The 23,492-nt window shown below is 32.0% G+C and overlaps 2 protein-coding genes across 3 annotated transcripts in view; both read right to left on the bottom strand.

The window, feature by feature from the left end:
• Nucleotides 1-5,678, bottom strand: part of LOC148612056 (uncharacterized) — a 21,538-nt gene extending 15,860 nt beyond the window's left edge. For both annotated transcript variants that reach the window (XM_088593171.1, XM_088593170.1), the window contains exons 1-2: nucleotides 5,543-5,678; nucleotides 218-385 (exon numbers count right to left, since the gene is read on the bottom strand). In XM_088593171.1, coding sequence (XP_088449297.1) covers nucleotides 218-317 — 100 coding nt within the window. In that variant the 5' untranslated portion in view covers nucleotides 318-385; nucleotides 5,543-5,678. The remainder of the gene's footprint in view (nucleotides 1-217; nucleotides 386-5,542) is intronic.
• Nucleotides 5,679-5,712: 34 nt separating this feature from the next.
• LOC148612055 (uncharacterized) overlaps nucleotides 5,713-23,492 on the bottom strand; it is a 35,298-nt gene continuing 17,518 nt past the window's right edge. Inside the window, exons 2-9 of the mRNA XM_088593164.1 lie at nucleotides 22,331-22,498; nucleotides 19,203-19,315; nucleotides 17,240-17,378; nucleotides 15,172-15,282; nucleotides 11,685-11,789; nucleotides 9,871-9,936; nucleotides 7,963-8,050; nucleotides 5,713-6,917 (exon numbers count right to left, since the gene is read on the bottom strand). Of these exons, the coding sequence (XP_088449290.1) occupies nucleotides 6,515-6,917; nucleotides 7,963-8,050; nucleotides 9,871-9,936; nucleotides 11,685-11,789; nucleotides 15,172-15,282; nucleotides 17,240-17,378; nucleotides 19,203-19,315; nucleotides 22,331-22,498 (1,193 nt within the window). The 3' untranslated portion in view covers nucleotides 5,713-6,514. The remainder of the gene's footprint in view (nucleotides 6,918-7,962; nucleotides 8,051-9,870; nucleotides 9,937-11,684; nucleotides 11,790-15,171; nucleotides 15,283-17,239; nucleotides 17,379-19,202; nucleotides 19,316-22,330; nucleotides 22,499-23,492) is intronic.

The following is a 23,492-nucleotide window of genomic DNA, read 5'->3' as shown; positions in this document are numbered from 1 at the left end:
TTTTTGACACCATCTCAAAAAGACTTCCAAGGATAAAAGTAGCTTTGGGGTTACATTGATATTCAAAGAGCCCTCCTTAAAACAGTTGGCAGAAATATTACGTTGGCAAACAAGGCGGAAAATCAAAGAAACCAATATCGCTGTGTTTCTAAAACATGTAACACTTGCTTAATCTGAAATGGTAAAGACAGAGGAGTTGAAAGTATATGGCACTTACATTTTTCTTTAAACCATGGTTTCCCAATCCATAAATATTCATTTGAATTATAATTATCTATTTCGTTTACAAATTTTTCACCATAAGGCAATAAGGCCATTCTTTTCTGTATACAGAAATCTTGGGCATCGAGAAAAGATCTTCTTTCTTCTATGGTACATTCACAGCCTTTAAAAATTACAATATTATTCTGCATCTATTATCGACAACAAATTTGACAAATTGTCCAGTCTAGTGAAATATGCTATGCTTAAATAGATAATGTGATGAATACAATAATACATGAAACTCAAGAAGGCATGATTGTACTTTATGAGAAGCAAACATCTGCCATTGCATTGTATTCAATCGAAAATGTGTCTTATAAAATTGAAAAAAAAATGATGAGTTTGATAAATTAATGTGGTTTTTGGATACGAATTTATTCATGTATATATGATCGAACCAAATCCATTCATTACTTTTAAGAGGTAAAAGTCATTATTTATGGTGTTGTACATTTACAAATTTTGAATTGAAACTCTGATAAAGTAATTCTCTTCTATTGCGTTCGACTACGCTATCCATATCAATATCTTTTTTTATCATACCTGAGAAATTCTGCATGCAAGGTCTTCTTACTCATTCTTTGTAAATTGATATATTTTCATCTTTTGTTTGTGATATTAAGCATATTTCATATCTATGACATTATATGTATAAAATGAAATTTCGAACTTAAAGCGTTTTCTGATACAAGTTTTGTTTTGAATTATAAATTAATGTGGTTTTTGGATACGAATTTATTCATGTATATATGATCGAACCAAATCCATTCATTACTTTTAAGAGGTAAAAGTCATTATTTATGGTGTTGTACATTTACAAATTTTGAATTGAAACTCTGATAAAGTAATTCTCTTCTATTGCGTTCGACTACGCTATCCATATCAATATCTTTTTTTATCATACCTGAGAAATTCTGCATGCAAGGTCTTCTTACTCATTCTTTGTAAATTGATATATTTTCATCTTTTGTTTGTGATATTAAGCATATTTCATATCTATGACATTATATGTATAAAATGAAATTTCGAACTTAAAGCGTTTTCTGATACAAGTTTTGTTTTGAATTATTTTATCATCTCATAAACCCCTTCTCATATGACAATGGAGACATCAACGGTTTACTTATTAAATTGAACCACAGGAATGATGCTACGTCTTCAATGACAGACAATTTGTCCTAATTCCAAAATGAATTTTGTTTTTGATGATTTAATTTTCTATATTGACATTTTCCTACTACAATTTTTGTGTTCGATTAGAAAATAAATGATTGAACTAGGTACTAGGGGTATACAGTGTTTCAGCAATGACAAGAATTACTAAAATAAACTTTGAAGGTCTTTCAACATTGTCAATATCTAGGATAAAGCAGAGTTTTACCTTTATATGATTAGTCATAATGGTTTAATGGATTATCTTACAATAGCCTGTTTACCATGTGCATAGAAACTGATGGTGAAAACGTGTATAAAAACTGAATTTTAAGAAGATAAAGTGTAGGCATCCATTTAATAAAGGAATCTAGAAGTTTCAGTAGCATGAATAGAACGAATATGAGGTTATTCTTGTATGTTAAGTAACAGTCTTTGTATGAATCCTGCAAATATGTAAAATGTGATACATCCAAACTGTTCTTTATTTTTTTCTTTTAAAGTTGCCTTATAGGTCTATATGATGAAATATGTAATCATTTATTCCAATCTGTCTGTTCTTAGGAGATAGTTCACATTGAAAACTTAATAGTTACTATTGTATTTTGGTAACATTTACAAAGTATCTCCCTTAATTTTGAATTGATAGTACATCCAGTGTAATTTATATCTCCTATTAACATGGATTTTATATGAAAAGCCACATGTTAATTTCTACCAAGGACGATGATTGTGATTTACCGTCTATATACTGGATTCCTAAACTTCACAAGAATCCATACAAACAACGTTTCATAGCTGGATCTGCAAAATGTACCACCAAACCTCTTTCAAAACTTTTAACTTCTATACTCACAACTGTCAAAGAGGATCTGCAGTCTTACCACAACACTTGTTACTCCCGTAGTGGTATTAATTCAATGTGGATCCTGAAAAATTCGAAAGATCTTTTGGAGACAATCAGTTCAAGACTATTATCTGAATATAATAGCATTAAAACCTATGATTTTTCAACACTGTATACTTCTATTCCCCATACTCAGTTAAAATCCCGACTTAAAAACATTATACATCGCTGTTTTTCCAAAAAAAGATGGTACACCTAGATACAAATATATAGTTCTTGGTAAATAATTCCAAATCATCTTCCGAATATACAGAGGAAGTTGTTTACAAAATGCTGGAATTTTTAATTGACAACATATTTGTCCAGTGTGGTGGATGTGTTTTTCAACAAACGGTCGGCATTCCAATGGGAAGAAATTGTGCTCCTTTACTTGCTGACCTATTCCTTCACTCTTATGAGGCTGACTTTATAGCTGATCTGATCAGAAAGAAAGAATATGGTTTGGCTAGATCCTTCAATCTCAGTTTCCGCTATATAGATGACGTATTATCTTTAAACAATCCTAATTTCGGGGATTTGATACATTGCATCTACCCAAAAGAACTTGAGATAAAGGATACTACAGACACTGTGAAGTCAGCCTCATATCTTGACCTACACTTGGAAATCAATAATAAAGGAAAACTATTGACCAAACTTTACGACAAACGTGATGACTTTTCATTCAGAATGATCAACTTTCTTTTCATCTGTGGCAACATCCCTTCGGCTCCTGCGTATGGAGTGTTCATATCATATTCATGCCAGAGCTTGTCGAAACTACGCAGACTTTTTGTATCGCGCTAGAACTCTAACAAATAGACTTCTGGAACAGGGTTATGTTGCTACAAGTCATTGAAGTCATCATTTCAAAAGTTTTATGGTCGTGGATCGTTATGGTGTATCCATCAGCACCATAAAAACTGATTTATTCAACGGGTCATAGTTTTCCTTCCCTCGTTTGTCTATCCCGGACTTGACTTTTTATGAGCAACTCAATAATAATAGTAATATCAACTCAGGTCAGTGATATAGGGGTGCAAACTATACATTTACCGTTACAGCCATATGTACAATTACAGTTTGCCAGTGATCAATATATTTCAATTGCAAGTCTGTGCAATGTGATATCTCTCGGGATACACGCTAACTAAATTAAATTAAATTGCGATACCACAATAATCCAGTAACTCCTTTTTACGTCACATGTTGATTGCTTTCCGTTAATAACAAAATGCTTCGTGATAGATGTTTATCGTCATTTCCTGTCCAGAAAATGGTTTTTAAAGCGAGAAAAGTAGGTAATTCAACAACTCGTGTCGTTTTATTACTTCTCACAAATGCATGCTGGGACTATACTCTTTTTTCTATGGCATCTGTGTAGTAGAAGGGTTATATAACTTAGGTTAGTGTACAATACAGAAAATATTGTACATATCCGTATTGTCCTGAAAACCGGTATAGGACAACGAGATACTGGTTTTCAGTACAAAAAAGGACTCGTATAATATAATTGTTTCTTATCAGGCTTTATGTATATCCCAATGTGTAGTGCCAATCTATCATTAAGTTAAGATTTCCATAAGTGACTTGATCCGTTTACTGTCAAACCCGTAACGCCTGTAACGATTATGGACCCACAAAAGTACTTTCAAGATTCCTAAGCGGTAATTGTGAATGCAATTGACGAAGGATTTAAACGAATATCAGCATGGTAAACAAAGGCTATAACAGGCTTTTGGTTATTTAAAAAAAAACATAAAAACATTGCGATTGCTGAAAAAAAAATAGTTGATCGTGTTTGAATGTATTCATGTCGTGATACCGCCTTTGTTTCTCAGCACGTCAAGAAGTTTCCTAAAAAATCATTGCCAACACTTTTTCCATTTCCCTTTATAACTCTAAGTCATGAATTAAGTTGTCAAAGACAGAGGAGTTTTTTGTATGTTTTCGTTCGTTGACTAAAATATTCAAATTTTTACCTTTTTCATTCTTAAATTTCCTAAATCGACAAACATATTTATCATCGAACAATATCTAAGCTCTTTATTGGTATTAAGAGTTAAGTTAAAATTTATGATTTTACAGTTTAATGCAAAATATGTACCTGTACCTTACCGAAAAGTCGCTTACATTGGCGTGTATTTATATAAAAACACAAAAATTACTAGTATTTACGCTTCAGAAAATATTTTTGTTCAAAATCTTTCTTGACATCTATAAATATTAAAGAGCAACGTTCAAAAGCAAAAGTACAGCATAACAGAGACACTACAAAATTCACTGTCAATGTGCGTTTTCGGCGAACGAATGCTATCAGGCCTTACGGCTCAGAGATAATTAGGTCTGTCGATCTTAGAATATTTACCACTTAACTATTTCCCCTGGAAAATCACAAGCTACACTATGTTCAAAAACTAAGGGTAATTTTCATGAAATGGAATAATTGTTTATACTACCGAGACGATCAGCACGCGATAAAAACCAAATGATTGGATTGAGAACGACATTCACCAATTCACATGCCGTTAAATGACAACCACAAACACTGGCGACTGTACAGAGCTAAATATGGGACTTCAAATGACATAATAAAGGATGAAACGAGACACGATGAAGCTACTTACAACTAAGCGAGTAGCTTGTTGAATTAGTATCTAGTTGTCTTTTCTAAATGATCAATGGTTTTATATGTAACATTTACATGGTTCATGTATGGTAACAAATAAAATATATTAGTCCATGTTCAATAGATAACAATATAACTTCGACATTATTTGTTGTTTTCAATCAAAGCATTTCTTTAAGCATTGTATCCAGAATAGTTCGTTATACCAGAAATTGTAATGTAGATACAAAACTGGAAAATGTGATCTAACGCTTACCCTACCGGTGCACCTGCTCCATGCTCCCAGCTTTTAGTGGAGTTCGAGTTGCTCATTTGCTTTTGTTATTTTGTGTGTATGATTTTAGGTACTCTATGTTCTTTGTTGTGTATTTCTGTTTTTCCATGTCTGGTCTTTGTCCCTAGATTACATTCTTTTGATTACCGCTATAACATTGGTTCCCTTGATTACTCTTTCTAAGCTACTAAAATTTAAAACTTATATCTCGGACAATTATAAATTATTCCAAGAATCACTACTATTCCAAAATGTTTTGCATTCATTTATCTGGTACATAACATTTATCCTTTTTTTTTGTTTTTCGTTTTAAAAATATAAACATTGAATAGACTACCTTTTCTACTTAGAAATGTACAATGTATGAACTTGTGTTCCTCCTTATTTTTTTTACGTCCTTGAACAGTGAATAATATATATATGTATCTTCCACGTATTCTTTTGTATGATAGCAAGTGATCTTCATCTATATCTCTATAGTATGGGCGAGTCAACAATACGACGTCATACTCGGGAAGTATAGAAAGTTTAATTTCCAAGAATTGTCAGGCGGAATACGACCTTGAATAGTAACAAGTCAAATTCTGCTCAATAAAGTCAACATGTGTGCCAAAATAGTCATGTAACCATAAAGGTGGTCATTAATTAATAATGCAATAAAAATATGAAAGAAAAAAATATATGTACATGGATTTTTAAGGAGGATTATTAACAACAATTTCGATACCATTTAAACAATTTCAGCATATAAGGAACTGTTTCACAAAACACTCAAATAAATCTGTCAAATGTTCAATAATACTTATTTGCAAATGATGTAGAGTATTGCATTATTGATTTTGATAAATTATTGTTGAGAATATGTAAACGACACAATTTCGTACTATTCATTTAACTTGTTGGAAGACGTAAATTATTATAGTTTCTACATTTTTGAAAATTGAGTATGTTTCAAAAAGATCCGAATATTTGTTAACCTATAACATTGAATATGGTAAAATCTTCAGTGTTGACATCATTTGTGTATAAAGATATATGAAAATATATAACCCTCTTATCAAAATGTAAATTAGTTGTGATGGGTAGTTGCAAAAAAAGCTGCAATTCAAAGACGAGGAAGGACGAACGGGCGTGTTTATGCGTAACACTTTTGTCTTAACGAATGGTGTATAAATATATATATTCAAATTTATAATTAGGTAAATGTGATATAATTAAACAAACAAGCAAATAGGAAAACGGTGGCATGTCTAAACCAAAACGTTGTGTAAAGCTTCCTGATATTATTATTCGAGCTCTATTATTGTTTTCATTTTTCACCTTCATTATTTCCGTTCTTTTCTGTGTTTTGCTCGACTTCCAATTCAGTCTGTACATCTAAGTTAGTTATGGCATATTCCGATTCACATTCGTTCACAAGGAAAGGAGAATGATCGTACATGTTATTTACGTCATCGGTTTTGAGTCTGATGCGATTTGTTGTGTCGTACACCCCTTCCATATTGTCTGTGTGGTCATAAATATTGGAGATTTCATTCATTCTAGACGTATTGCAGCCTGATACATCATAAACGTCGATCTGTTCGTCTTCAATGTGCAGGATTTGTACATTTGGGTTATTTTTCATGACAGAAGCATATTCGTCTCCCGCTGCTGATGCAAAGTTACAATCAGGAGAAGCTGTGTCAGTTTTACCATTCAAGTTTCCTTTTCTGGCAATACGAAAACATATAATGAAGTTGGCATTATATTACATATCAAAAACATGTCACATAGTTTAATTTGATAAATGATAATTATATGTTATATGAGTATGATTTTAGGAACAATATCCATTGAGTTTGATGTATGTGGTTAAGATTATTTACTTTTCGTATCTTTTAGATGTGTATTTTGTACATATCATATAATTGATAAAGTTTTTCGAGTTTATAGAACAGGAATTTGAAAAAAAGAATAGCTGTATTTCATTGAATTATTGGACATTCAAACTACTGATCGAATTAGCGTATTAAGTATTCTTCGTTTTGGCTACTACAAATGTAGTCAATATCGACTATTGAGAATTGTCGAAATTAATTTTAAAACATTTTTGGTAAAATTTATTTTCTTCAAATTTTACCACTTTAATGACAGTGTGTGATTTTATTTTATACACCCCGATTCGTTAGTTATCCACTTTTAGAATATACCACTCACAACATTACAAAATGGAAAATAAACAAAATATTTTTTTTGAACTTTTAATATCACATTCCCTAGCTAGATAGTCTTCTGTACACAAATATAAATGCTTTTTCTTAAGTTTTTACTTGTTGGAAGGCATTTAGAGCGTCATTTGTGTATTTGAAAACATATTGAACCGAAAGAATCAAATTGCATAATACTTCAATCATATTCATATTTTGTGCTAATTAGATGGATATCATTGTTATTTTTTTTTTTTTTGCTTGTTATTGTTTTATTTTTTGGTTTGTTTTTGTTTTGTTTGGTTTTGTTTTTTACTGTTTGTTTGTATGTGTGTGTTTGTTTTTTTGTTTTTTTTTTTTTTTTGGGGGGGGGGTCTTCTTGCAATTTGTTATATTTCAGTAATGTTCTTTTTTCGAATCTATTTTTTTTTATTTTATGATAGTGTAAAAAACGTGCATTTTTTAATTAGTTAATTTTCTGTACTTATATATCTTTTTTATTATTTTCTTTGTTTGTGTTCGTTGTTCTTTGTTTTCTTGTTTTGGGTTTCTTTTCTACGAATCTTACCTTTTACGTTTGAAACAACATATTACGACTATTGTGAGGACAACAAGGACAGGCAAGGATGCAGCTATACCGATGACAAACGCTGGAACTGGAGATGTTAATAGAATTTTTCTAGAATGTCTTCAATTGAAGAAGCAAGATACACACTAAGTAGTTATAAACTACATGTACTTGAACTACAATATATAATATTTTACTCCACAAAATTTATTTGGTTTGTAACAAGCATTCTGATTGGTTGATACTCTTTAAGTGAAACAAGTTGTTTTGCCTAACTTGATTAGATATTGTGACGTCTTTAACGTCGACAGCTTTGCAAATAATCTCATAGTGACACTTTGATAACGAACAAATTCTTGATATTTAGATTTGAATCTATAAGAAATTAGAATATAAGGAATGTTACTAATTTGTTGACAGGTTATACGAATTAACATGGTTTGGGTCATTTACACTAATTTTCTAAACCGTTTCGCTGTTTGCAAGTATAAAGTGCCGCATGTTATTTCGGATAACTAATTCAGAATAAGGGCTTACAACAAAATTGCCGAACACTTTCCAAATTCATAATCAAGTCAAGTCCAAAATAAATCTGGCAAAATAGATATAACACCATCGATGAAGCCGGTATCGCAATGGTTCTGACTTGGTACAGGCATTTCAAACGAAATAGTGGGTTACATATATGTATTACAGCGCGCTAATCCTCTTCCATTGCAGCATGAATATGCATGTGGTGATTAAAAAGCATTTGCATGCTATTGCCATAATCGGTAAATCAGCGGTAACATCAGCACAAAGAACAGTTTACAAAAATAATTATTACTCATTGTTTTAGAAGAAACTAAGCATTTTTCAACCAAGGACTGAATCTAAAATATAATTTGTTTAGAGATCTTTTTAAGACGCATTTCCTCATGCCAGGCTACACAGGTAAGAAAAAATTATGATAATAAAATTGAAGTCCTTAGAAGAAATTAAAAACATTCCTTAACTAGAAATACTGTGAGCAAAGTCACAAAATGAATACCCCCGCTTAAGATGAACTCATATGGAAAAAAAAAACGCTTGTTGGATTATTTCATTATGGCGTCATCCAACAGTAATTATATTCCTACATGCACATATATGATGCCAACTTTCGTATAAAATTTCACCAAAATCCCTTGAGCGGTTCAAGAGGAAACGGGCCTGCGAGGTCTTAGCATGTAAAACTCTTAATTTTGATTTGAATTATCTCCCTTTGGAGTCCTGCAACAGTAATTCTATTCCTTTATGCACATCTATATCTGATTCTCAAACTTCCTATAATATTTCATCAAAATTCCTAGAGCGGTTTGAGAGGTGTTTTAACATGCAAAACACTTAATTTGGATTATCTCCCTTTATAATCTTCCGACAGTCATAATATTCCTTCATGCAAATCTACATTTATAATGTCCAACCTTCCTATTAAATTTTATCAAAATCCCTTGAGCGGGATGGAGGAGTTGATCTTACAAGAAACAGACGGACGGACTAGTAGACGGACGGTTGAACAGACAGGGAAATTCGTATACATCCGCATTACTTTGTTTGCGGGGGTTAAAATAAAGTTCAAAATCTTAATGTATATTTCTTGTATCAAAGGATGAAAATTAATGAAGTGGTTTTGTTGAGAAAAAATGCAAATATCTGTATGGTTTTCTTGTCTTTTTTATCAAGTCCATTCACGTCAAGATCCTTGATAATTAAACTTAATTTAACTTTGATAACGTGTATGGAATTCTATTACAATAATGGATGCTCATATGTTGTAAAATAAGCATTTTGATTTGTAAGGATACTTAAGTATGCCTTTTCATCATTTTTTTTAATTCAGTTAATAATGGTAGCACCACTTTCTTTACATAGTGCATACATACGTACCTGTGACGTCCATATCATTTTTTTGTGATGGTGATGTAATTTGGGGTATTTTTCCATTCCTTTGTACTACAAGCACAACAGAGTACAAATTAACAAACAAGTACATTTCAATGTGAGAACGATACAGTTCCTATGGTAAAAATACTAAATTAAATACTTTGTGGAAATATTAAGGCTTTCAATACACATCCCTAATATACTTATGAGAAAGTTCATCTAGAAACCAGGCAGACCCTTTGATTTAAGTGGCACTGAGTGATTGAACTTTATCCCACCAAGATTTTGTTTCAGTGTACTGTTAAATAATTGTAAATAAATGATGTAAGAAAGAACATGGATTTTCTGTGTCGATAGTGCATGACCAAGAATAGATGTTCAAACTTCCATTAAAAAAACTACACTGTAAACAAATCAATGAGTTAGGTTCCTTTATTTGACATTTTTCTGTTGCTTTCTATGTATTTTGATTTCATTCTTACCATTTCAGTAAACTACAAACTAACATTCATTTCCAAGAAAACACGAGTTCTTGATATTTTATATTTAAATTATGGGTCTTTCATAGACACACTCTTTACAGATTGTCTATGTAGAAAGCAAGAAAATCCGGTGATATTGGTGGCATAGAGCAATTTTTATCCCATCACATGTTTTGCTCCAATGTAATGTTAAACTCATTATGGTGACAGGAAGTGGATGACTCAAAATATATATCTTCAAAGTTTTCTAACAGACCAACTAAGTAGTAAACGGATTTAACAGTTATTTCCCTTCATTATACATTTTGTAGTGCTTTCTATGTTATTTATTGCATTCTTATCATTTTAGCTAGTTACAAAACAACATACATTTCTTTAAAAAAAACATCCATTTGTGATGTAAAATATATATATATTTAAATGACATGGGCCATCCACTGTCTGGGTCTTCCATAAATACACGCTTTCAATAGTACACATTCAGGATGGGGAAGAAAGATTTAAGCATCAAAACTTGTTTAAAGCATTCATTTTAAACAGTTTTCATTCCTTTATTACCAGTCGAAAATATCTTCTCAAGCTATCTCCATACTGTATCTTGCATGTAAAGTATTTTTATATGTACATGTAAGAGTAATCAAGGGAACCAAGATCCTAGCGGAAATCAAAAGAATGTAATCGAGGGACAAAGACCTGACATGGAAAACAGACAAACACAACAAAGAACATAAAGTAAGTAAAATAATACATACAAAGTAACAAAAGTAAATGAGCAACTCGGAGTCCACTAAAAAACTGGGAACATGAACCAGGTGCACCGGTAGGGTAAGCGTCCTCTGCTTTTCTAGAAAACCAGCCGAGTTGCTCATAAAAAGTCAAGTCCGGGGTAGACGAAAGTGGGAAGGAAAACTATGACATGTTGAACAAATCAGTTTTCATGATGCAGATGGATACCCCGTAACGATCCACGAGCTCATGATGACGATCATAAAACTTCAATCTTTTAGTAACAAAGTGCGTTCAATTAAATTATAAATAGTTCATAGAAGGTTTTCGTAAGTAATTCCATCCACATAAAATAAATATAAATATCTGAAATAGAAAAACATAGGTGATAGCATTTTCGTGTCGGTTGTCATTTAGCAATTATAAAACAATTAAAGCAGTGTTCATCAACAATCGTTTCTATTCATGATTATCTTGTCATAGTTATTATCGGATGTCAAAAGCAACTTTGCTCTCCTTTGAACTATATGTAAAAGAAAATGTACGACCCGATGATGCATCACTCTATCTGTCTATGTTCTCTATGGACAAAGCTTAATACCATACAACCTGTTTTTCCTTTTTCTTGTTTGGCTTCTAAAGTTGGTGTGGTACTTTTAACTTCCTTGTAGGATGGTGATGTTTTATCATTTGATATCACGCCATTTCCTTGTCCTGCAATCACAATAGCATAAAAATCAAACTTTCAAGACGCGAAAAATTACATATTTTATGTGGGAAATATTGGCTACAAACATATGTAATATAAATAATTGATCTGAATGAAAACATACCTTTTTAAATAAAATTTTTATTTATCTAATAATGTCTTTTTATGAAGATTTTTCAGACAATTTTTGAAAAATGGTGGAGTATTAAAAAACCCTAATAATACGCTTATTACAACATTATATGCCTCTTTCACGATTTTTTACAAGTTCTATCTAGACAATACTTCCGTTATACCATCAGTCAATATAGTACCTTCCTCCACTCATATTATAGGGTTGGTAAGTGTCGTTCTAGCTTCATTTGTCATTCAAGAATTTCTGATGTAGAAAGTATTGATAATCGGAGACCAATCTGCATTTTCTGTTTACTTCTGGAATTTCGAGACATTATACTGCAGAATCTTCTATTTATCATTTTTGAACACTTTTATTGCAGAAAGAGATTTTTTATATTTTTCCTGGTAATTTTACACAGTAAACTGACCTCAACACATTGTTATTGACAATTTTCCATGCATTTGAATCGTAGATTGGGACCAATACTCATGAAATCACAGCATCAGGTGACAAGACTTACATACCCTACTGGGAAGTTTGAACGTTTAATACATGAGCTGAGATAAACCAACTCATCAATTTCATTATGATATTCAGGAATCCTAATATCTCTCATTAACGAATCGATTTGTTGCAATAAAAATAAACTGGAGCAATTTTGTTTATTTGTTAGTTTGTATTTTTTTTTTATTTTTTGTTTTTTGTTTTCTGTTTTGTTCCCCACTTTCTCTACCTTGTTGAGGAAAAATCCAAAATTTGGGTTTTTATTTAATTATTTATTTTTTAACCTCCTTCTTTCTGTAAGAAGGAAACTCACATATACATATAGGTTTTAGTTGACAGCCTATCGTCTCAGCTTTCCAATGGTACCACGACGATTGTCATAACACTTACGGTTATTGAGTTATATACAATATATAAAAAATCGCTTATAACAACATATTTTTTTCATGTCAAAACCCCTACAATATTTATACTTAAGTAAAAAATCGCTTATTTTGTATTTTCTGTTTAGTGCTCTCATATTGTGATTCTGTCGAATGGCGATTTTCATTGTAGAATTGATCAAAACTTACTGAAAATAAGATTTTTGATTTTCTAGTATAGTCCTATAAATTCGATTCTACAAGTTATTGCATGATGAAAACGTCCCCATTCGATTGATATTTTTAATTTTTGATTTTTACCCCATCAGACTAAGAAAACTCAATATTGTAAGAACTTTCCTAAAAAATGAAAAATATTACCCCTTTCACCAGGAAAGAGGTCTCAGTATCTAACAAAATACTCATTCAGAGTATATTTACACTGTAATCTCTCATTTTTGGCGTCCGGCGGTTATTTGTTTTCGTCTTGGGGGTACAATTATTATATAATTGTTAAGGAAGGGAATTTTTAGAATTTCAGAATTTCTCATATTTCACCCGTTTTTGTCACTTTCTTTATTATCATACTATAAACAAGCTTCCGTATGATACAGTACTTTTATATAGTGTCTTAGCTTTCAAATAAACCCATATAATAAACTATTTTATTTCTATTAAGGTGGAAAATTACCCCACCTACCCCTGAAAAAAAATTCCTTTACATGAACCAAAATCCTACGTTTTGACATATTAACACTGTAAAATAGACATTTTTGGCACTTCTGTTTTATACATTTCGGTGTATTCAAACATATCAGCTTATTCCAACTTTCAGTTTTAAGATGTTAATAATGATGATAATGTACAAAAACTGAGTAATACTTGCCTCCCTAATTAGATTCAAGAAGTATCAGGAAGCCCTAAGAAGTAACAATAATTATCAAGATGTCTAGAAAAAGAGGCAAGACGGGAAAATACTCACAAGAAGATTTTTAAAAATGTATCTATACGATCATTTCGTCCTGTTACAGGTTACGCCTGTGTCGTATGACGCAGCGACCTATAACTGTCATATATGTCTTCACCGGGAATAGTATGAATGTTGTCTTACAAGAAGGGACTTTAACTGATCACCCCTCCGGAACACTTGCGTTTTTTACCGTATTGTAGTGCGTTTCATGCTATTCGCTTTGTTTTGTACAGTCTATGGGTCATGTGTGTTGTACTGTAGGTATTCATTTTTTTTCATTTGTTGCTGATTGGTTTTCTACGTGTTTCACCTCGTCTGCACCTTCGATATTACTATTTCTTTTCTTTATTAACGGGGTTCATAAGTCTCATGGCGGAATGCCGTGGTTCCAGGAGAATAAGTCCAAATCGACATTCTAAATGTATGGACGCAAATTTAAAAACATGACATCTTCCTGTGTAAAAATACCGATAAAACATCAATTATATTTACTTATACATGATTAAAGTGTTCATAAAAGCAGATAGATTTCACACCGTAAAACAGCGTTTCAAGATCCCGGAAGTGAACAATAATATGCGGATCGGTCTTCGGATTTCATTAGGTTCTACAATGGAAATTCCGGTAAAGAAAATGCAACTAAAACAAGACTCACAAACTCTACTATATAAATATTTTGGCATTGTATGTTGGGGATAAATGACAAGAAAATGTATGACTTCGATTGTTTGTTCTTTTTTTTTTAAATACATTACCATGTTTCAACCATACAACCATTTGTATGTATCAATTGAAACAAATAGTATGGTGTTAATACTTTGAATAAATTGTTGATGCATTTACTCGATGAAGTCGGATTAGTTGTTATACTATTTTTGTAGTATTTATTGTAGTGTTCCGACTAGTCCTAATATTGCTCAAATAAATAGTCTCTACAATTATTCAGTATCACAGATTTACCTCTAGCTTTCTTAGGTTCGTTGTATGGTGGTTATCGTATTTGTTTTTATGACACACATTATAAATAGTTTTATCATTACTGTCGCTATACATTAGTACCATAAAAGGAACTCACATATGATTCAACTTTGAACGATTGGAAATATGGACAGGATATTTAAATGCTTACTTTATTCGAATAGATCTAAGTTACTGTATGTCTGTTAAGTTAGGTATGCCTATCGTGTAAAAACATAATTCAATTGTCTTCGAAACGACTTCTAGCACTATTATTTGATAAATTCACATGGAACATTTTTTAATTTCATGAAATTATATCTACAATAAAATGTGTTTTTCCATGATTAAATATTCGACATCCAAGGATGAAAAGACTAGAATTGTTCATTGTTAATGGAAAAGCTGGGTACAAGCTTATTTGAAAGCAGGTAAATATTGGAAACTTTTTCATACAGAAAACATATATAATTTACCTGTGCATACAAAATGAATTTTTTGGCCACTTCTTTGACGTTCCCCTGTGAATGAAAATCCTGATTCCGTAACCACTAAAACCCGATACAGGATTTCTTCTGTAGTATTCCCTGTAACCAAAAAAAATAATCAAGCATTTGAAACAAAAATTTCCAACAGTCGATTCTTGTTTTTGGATCAAGAATGATATGAAAAAACTCCTAACGTTGATAGAACGGTTCGGGAATATCGCGGTGATTGATGGAGTGTTTTCATATTTTTTTCGCAAGATCCTGTGTACGTTCGGCAGTGCTCGCAGGAAAATTAGAACAAGTGTTACTCTTCAATTTTGTTTCTTTTCGTGGTAACACAATAGATCACGCTTTAAATTGTCGACTTTTTTATTTGGTCTTTTATCAAAGTTTTATCGTATCATTTTCGCCTTAGATGTTTCTTAATCTCTACACGTTCCTTTACATGATCACTTTCATCGGAACATATTTGTGGAACTCGTCCTCCCTAGACATACGGTATTGCGTTTTCAATGGACGAAGGGTGACTTGAATATGCATGTGCATCTGTTTCTTTAGTGAAAAGCCGGGTTTTGATGAGACCATCATTTATCGTTGTCTGAACGTCCAAAAATTTGAAATTCGTAATTCGGTTTCAATTCTAGGATAAATTGAATTAGTATGCTCATGAAATTCTTTCAAAGATTCTTCGCAAATGACCCCATGTTCCCCATATACATACGAAATCGTACCGCTGTGACACGAGTTCGAGTCGCGCGAAGGGAGGGACAAATAAATTTGCTTGGAAATTTTATAGTTCTAACATCGTTGGGAATTTTTCAGACCCCTACTATGCTTATATCATCTTCCCTGTATCAGTTTGATCCGATGGAGCAGTGTAGCGAAAAGAGTCTTTACATTGTTAGACATGTGTTAATATTGATTTGTTGTGACATGCATCGTTAATTTGGTCCTCTATCCTACGTAATATCACCTAGCTGAGCTGTCCCGTATAACCATACATCGTGTGCTCAGTTACAGCCCAGCCCAAGATTAATCCTATGAGGAGTTATGACCCGGTTAGCGAAAGCTAGATTTTGTTGCCTAGCAAGCCGGGTGGTCTGGGGTGCTGGACTTAGTGCAGGCGATGTTGCCATAGATGTCAAAGCAGTACGAGTTCGAGCCCGAGGAGGGAACGACAAATAAATTTGATTTGCAAATTTGACAGTTCTAACATCGTTGTTAACTTTTTAGATCCTAGTTGGCCGAGTGGACTAGAGCGTAGGATTAATGCAGGCGGTGTTGCCATAGATGTCAGAGAAGGGAAGGGGTTCGAATCCCGCTGAGGGAGCAACTAAATTAGCATCGCAAATTTTCAACTTCGCATCGATACTAGAGTTTATATATATATATATATATATATATATATATATATATATATATATATATATATATATATATATATATATATATTAACGTTCTATTTTCTTATAAGGAAGTATCACTCGGTTAACGAAAGCTGCATTTTATAGCCTAGTTGGTCGAATGGTCTAGAGCGTTACACTTAGTGCATGCGGCATTCCCTTAGATGTCAGAGAAAAGAAGAGATACGAATCCCGCTGAGAGAGCGACCAAACTTGCAATGCAAATTTGCAACCAAACATGTGTCAATGAAACATATTGATTGAATTTCAGAGCTGTAAACATATTAATTGGAATTCAGATCGTGTAAATTAATTTTTAGAATAAATTGTTTACACATTTTTTTCAACATGGCTTACATGATGGGTGTTTAAAGGTTGCGTAGTAGAAATGAAAAACTGTTTTATAAGTTAATTTCGTTCTGGAGTTTAATACACTGACACTGTTGTCATGGGTGGTGATTGTCTTATATATTTAGTTAAGTTAATGACATAAATCCAAAGAGTACTGAAATTACAGTAATCGTTATGGTAACTAGCCGCGTGGCATGGCATAATTTGCTTCAAAACGAAAATCAGGGCAGGTCATAAAAAGAACACTTTATGATTCTTACAATGTTGAACACCTGATGCAATAAGTTTAAGATATACTATACCTTTTCTGAACATACACATTGTATCGTTAGTTCCACATTTTATGATCTCATCATCACATGTATTGTAACATGATTGCTCTGTACCACAACCCGGTCTTGAAGGCTCTCTAAAGTTTTTGAAGCAAACACATTTATTGACCTAAAATGTAAAAGGTTGGAGTGATCCATCATCTTTTTCTTTTTATTTCAAAGGAGACGTGTAACACTGAAAAAAAATATCATTTTATAAATGTTTATATTTATGAACTTTAGTGTGTTTAGATACGATTGTAACAAACGGTTTCTCATCAGGTTAGCGCTTAATAAAATTAGAATGATTTATTTGTGTTTTCACAACAACCTAATTAATTTGCATAAATGAAAACTGGAAGTAACGGTCAATTGCCATATATGGAAATACTATGGTATTGGTTCTCAATCTCCATTTTGGTGCACTGAAAATGTATACAACTGCCCGACAAAATTAATACATCTTCGAAAAAAGATTGTATATATGACGCAGAGTGGTTCACTATTTTGATTTGTTAGAAAGTTAAAAGACTAAAGTCCTCCTCGGTTTCTGTCAGCTTTTCATTTTCGTTAGGCATACATCCCCATGGTGAATACACAACTACTTTGCGCACTATTTTTGGGAGTTGATCAGGAGAGTACAACTAAAAACTGATACTATGGGTACCGTTTTGTCATTGCCGCTTGCTTATATATAAATACACATCCCCGGCAGATTTTAGTATGACCAAGAGAAAGCGTGGGCGGATTCTTTTATCTTTACAGGGTTCACCGACCAGTGACACAGGTGTCGATGCAGGTTTTGACTTAGATAATATTTGAAATATAATTGAATTTCATTTGTCTTGCTGATTTTGAAATAAAACAGTTTTACATGGAGAATTTGACACATTACATAGTATATAATAGGTAACCTCAGGTGCGTTTAAAAAAGCTTTTCTGGTACAGACAGTATTTTGTTATGGGTCAGTTAAAATATTTAATTTTAGCAATAAAAACATTTACAACACGAGGAATTTAAACTTCAGCATGAAACCGTTATCGGTTATCCAATAAAATTATCAAAAACCAATAAAAAAAATAATCAGTTTCGTACTATCCTCTGTACTGACATGCACTTTATAATACACTCCCAGGTATTGGTGCACTTGTCAGGAGTAACGTTCTATAGAAATAAGATGTGAAATCAATACATTCATTGAAGGTCGAGATCGGAACAGTTTAATCTTGGAATATAAATTTAATCTACTTTATGAAAAAAAAGTTCAATTTTAAATGACAGAACATAATGAAATATTTCTGTGTAATCTTTGAACAGAAGCTGTGTCGTCTCACTATGAATAGGCTAGTCTTCATACATTACATGGTTTAATATTTCTTACATTGTTTATCATTTTTTTCTTGAAGTGGATGAAATTGATACAATTGTAAGTATATATTCGCTGGCAAACCACACATTTCAATAGTTTCATTTTCAGTTGTAGAAATCATGCAACAAATGTAGACGCCCAATGCATTTCAACCACTCGATCTATTAATTGAGAACCAATGACGTAACACGGTCACATGACCACATGGCTATTGAAATTCGTATGGCTTGAGTCATCGTCGATTTTGAACAAATTTATCTACAATGAAGCGAAGTTATTACAAGGGGCGTTTTGATTATATGATTTTGAACATATTTTTGTGTCACGTCTCCTTTAACATTATATGGATTATTTTCAGTTCATTTTTCATGCTATTGTGGTTTTGTTTGTGCTTCGTTTTGTTATTTTTCGTTTATGTGTGTCTTCATATGTTTTATTTGTTTGAAAAAACAACTTGATATCTAAAACGAAAAAAAGGATTGTCATATAAAAACCCTTTTCACTTCAAGTCTCTCAATGCCGATAAAATGTCTGTAACTTCTTGGTTGTTGCAGTGTGTTGACAATTTCAACTAACATGTGTACCTTTAAACCGAGATAGTTATATTCACTGGAACCACAGAAAGAAGAGCACGAATACAGCGATCCAGCAGAATTTTTATTTTCTTCTACATTCGAACCAGTATCTCTATAGCAATCTGAAATTTTTTTCGCCATTATATATGAAATAGTTTGGTGGTTTTAAAATTATACATGATGACAATGATTCCTTTAAACGCATTATTGAATATAATTGAATATACATACTTATTTTACTTTTTCGCTTTGACAATTTTTTATGATAATTCCTTGGTATTTGACCCATCTCAATTAAATTTGTTACGTTCCTAATTGGTTAAATCGAATGTGTTTCATAAACGAATATGACAAAATCATAAGGTATTTATTCAAGAACATTGATGTTTGAAAAGATTAAATGGAGATTTATGAAAATAAAGAAAACAAGAAAGGCAACAAAGCAACTAGGACAACAACTTATTACATATTTGAAAAAAAACAGAATCTTTCTATTTTTAATTGCGGAATAAACAAAATAATATTGTCTATTTAGGTCGATACAAAAATAGAATAGTTACATTTATAGCCAAGTAGAATCACAGGTTCTCTGTGTTGATTGAAAATATTGGTTTGTAAAATATGCAATCGATTGATGAGTTAATAAGTGATATAATCATTATCACTTTTATTACATATTGATTACATTACCAAAAACATAGTTCTGTAAATAAGAAATGATTAAGGAGTATTTTTTTTAATTTTTACATTGTTTATCAAACTTGATATTCTAATGATTTTAGCAACTGAAAATTGACATTGACTACTAAACAATTTATGTTTGATTATACTCGGCGTCACATAAATAACATACTGTTAAAATTTGAATAAAAATATTTTCTACGACTTTATTGACACCTACCGTCGTTTAAATTGTCTTAAATGACTTGCTCATTCGTTTAGCCAAACGGCTTCTCCCTAAATATTGAATCGTTAAATTCCGGTCAGATTTTAATTCTCGGTGCCAATATTTACATTGTAAAAAGTCGGCCATGTTTACAGTTATCGGGTTGCTAGGAGATGTTGTTTACGTTTAAATGGTTTGTCCAAAAACGGAAGAACCCAGAATGCATTTCGGCGTTCTTTTAGATATCTCGGATTTATTTTACGCCGACAACGTACAATACCGAAAAGTTGATCAAGCATACGATTGTCACCGGAGTTCGACGGGAACTTACGAACATCGTTTGTAAATAAATCGTCCCGTAGAAACCAACATGGCGGATATTATTATGGGATTTTCCCGTAAGGATTTGTTACGCATGATTTCAGCTAATAAGCGACTCGTTGGTACTAATACATCATGCATATATGCGAAATATCTTCATATTAAATAAAAGAGAGACAACTCTAGCGGTAAGTCCCGACGGTTTAAAAAGTAGAGCTTCAATTCGAAAATGTGTTGTATGTGACGACGAGTATAGGTAATTTGCCGTTTTCATATTATTTACTTAATTTGAAAATGGAGTAAAACAATGAGACAAACTACACATTAAGCTAGTTTGGTTTATGCTTCACAAACACATTGATCAATTTACACGAAGGTTATATTTTTTCCATGATAGGTAGATATACTAAAATATACATTTACATGTACGATCATTGATATGATTTACTTTTAATATATAAACCTTTGCAAGATGCTATTAGTTATATTGTACTGTGAAATTTATTTGAATTTTCCGGGGCATGCTGTTCAGGTGAAATTCAGTGATCCTAGCGATAAAACATAGAACCATAGAGTTTGTGCTGACCAATCCCCACCCACAGGAAATCAGGATTGTTGACCTTAGAGTAGATTACATAATTGTTTGTCACATTTTCTCACAGACACTTGTCTATTGATTAGAATCACACTTGGTCTACTCATTTGAGAAAAATAAAAGAAAATCAAATAATACATGAATTAATTCTCCTGCTTTAAAAATATATAAATTATCTTGCTAAATATGTCATTATATTACCTTTGCCAAAGAAGTAAATTCATTTTTGTTTATTCATGTGTGGAAATATCTGAAGTAAGCATAAGTAATCATATTCTATGAAACATGGTCCCATCTAATTTAGTCCCACAAAAAAACAAGTGTGACATCAGGTGTTCATGAAGGGTAAGCATGTCCTGCTTCTTCAGCGACATCCGTCACAAGTTAGTATAATCCAGTAATAGTCTAGCAACCTTAATACATCTCCCCGACATGAGTCACGGGGGCGAATTCATTCATATAAACAAAGTATCATGGTGTAAACAATAATAAATAACTTTCTCATGTAGCTCATTCTCAAATTATTTCACCTTGACAAAATTTCATATATGGTTTGGGGGTCTGTATGGAAATGTGCAAAATGAATCTAAAAGCATGCAGGGAGAAAGGCTCATATAGCCACATGAAATAATATTTAAATTACACACCAATCATATGATATTTACTTGCATTCAAACTGTAAATAGATTTTAGACTGTAAAGACAACGAAGTTAAATCTAGAATAAAAATGACATGTTTGATAAAAATTCTTTTAACCCTGCCTGTTTTTGATTACCCCGTTTACATTTTATAACCCATTGATGTGTATTTCATAGTAGATGTTGCTTATCTACAGATGAACCTGGACCATGCTCTAGGTTTTTAGTGAAGTCTTGGGTTGTTTATTTATTTTTTGTCTATGTGTGTATTAATTTTGGTTATTTCAGGCTATGTGTTGAGTGTGGTCATTTTCGATGTCTAGTTGTTATCCTTGGGTTATGTTTTTTTATTACTGTCCAAACCCTGGTTCTCTTTCCAAAACAAAAATAATGTGCAGAAAATCAAGCTTAATCAAAGACAAACAAAAATATACATTAGTATATGTATCGCTTTATTAAATTTTGAAAAATATTTTGTTCGTTACGAACTGTTACAGAGGGAATTTTTCAAACATGCATACAGAAATCTACCAATTGATGTCGTTAAACTGAAATAATTGGTATGAACTGCGACTCCTAAACAACCCCTAAACATTTTAGGTTGGTCTTTAAGAGAATACGTAACTATTATTTGTTCATATTACCAATCAGGAAAAGTATTTATGACTTCTATATATAAAATTCAATTTTATTTACCTGTTTGTTTCAACCATGGTTTCCCGAGCCATAGTGCGCCTGTAAAGTTTTCATTTCGAATTGTACTGACTAGTTCATTACCATAAGGAAATAAGTTGGTCCCATTTTTCTTGCAAGACGTCTCAGCACCATTTAATGAAGTTTCTGTTGGAAACTTGAAACTACATACTGCAAAAAAAATATATCGTAGTCAAGGGATTTCTACATATTTATATTATAGTGTATGCAGTTTCTATACCAGAAAAGACAGTAAGTTAGTATCAGGTTCACTTCAAGGGCTTCATTGGTGGCATAATATCTTTATTGTCATTATTGGTTGAATGACTTAACCATTAATTAAGTAGTCCTAAATATTTATAATATGTTAAACGTCGACTTACATGAATTCAAGGGGAAATAATAACAAAGCGTCTAGATTTACACAAAATCATTATAGCCCAAGAACCAATTCGCCCTCGGATATCACATTCTATACCACTCTTTACTTAAGAAGGTATTCCTAAGTTAAGGGCACAATTCTTACAAATCATTGGAACGTTTGTATTCAGCATTGTACAGCAATCTCATGTAAGCATAAAACTTACTTGGAAGAATTTTATTCAGTTTTTCAAATGAATATGATACAAAGATAATACTGATTGCACGAGTTATGTCCATAATCCTAAGTCTACCTCCTTAATAAAACAATTAAAACCAAAAATTAAGATTGAAATCAAAATTTAAATCAAAATCAAAATTAAATATTTTTTCTTGATTATATTTCTATGTTGTTTTTTAACTTTGTCGTATTTTAAGTTTTTGGCTTTGATCTATTTATTTTTTTTATCGGAACGATGCATCACAATGCAAAAACAAATTATCAGGATTTTTAATCAAAAACATTGTTGCCTTGATACTGAAATGAACGCTCTGTAATACCCCCTTTATATACACAAATCTTTCTCACGAATCCTGGGGAATCTCCAAAAAAACTCATAAATGAATCCGAAGCCATACTAATGATTTGCTAGTGCTTTTTGATTGGTTGCGAGTATAAATGATCACTTTACGACTTACTAAGAATGAATGGATGCATTTTCGATGACAGTCCAATGTGCATTGTTACGATTTGATCCAAGTGTTTTGCATTATTAACGAATACTTTGCGAAAATCCAATGAGTT

Source organism: Perna viridis, chromosome 7 (genome assembly GCF_037379345.1).
Source record: "Perna viridis isolate PV_CMFRI_1.1 ecotype Kerala chromosome 7, ASM3737934v1, whole genome shotgun sequence".
In the NCBI taxonomy this organism is placed as follows: Eukaryota; Metazoa; Mollusca; class Bivalvia; order Mytilida; family Mytilidae; genus Perna; species Perna viridis.
Note: the sequence above shows the minus strand (reverse complement) of the source record. Positions and strands in the feature narration are given on the sequence as shown.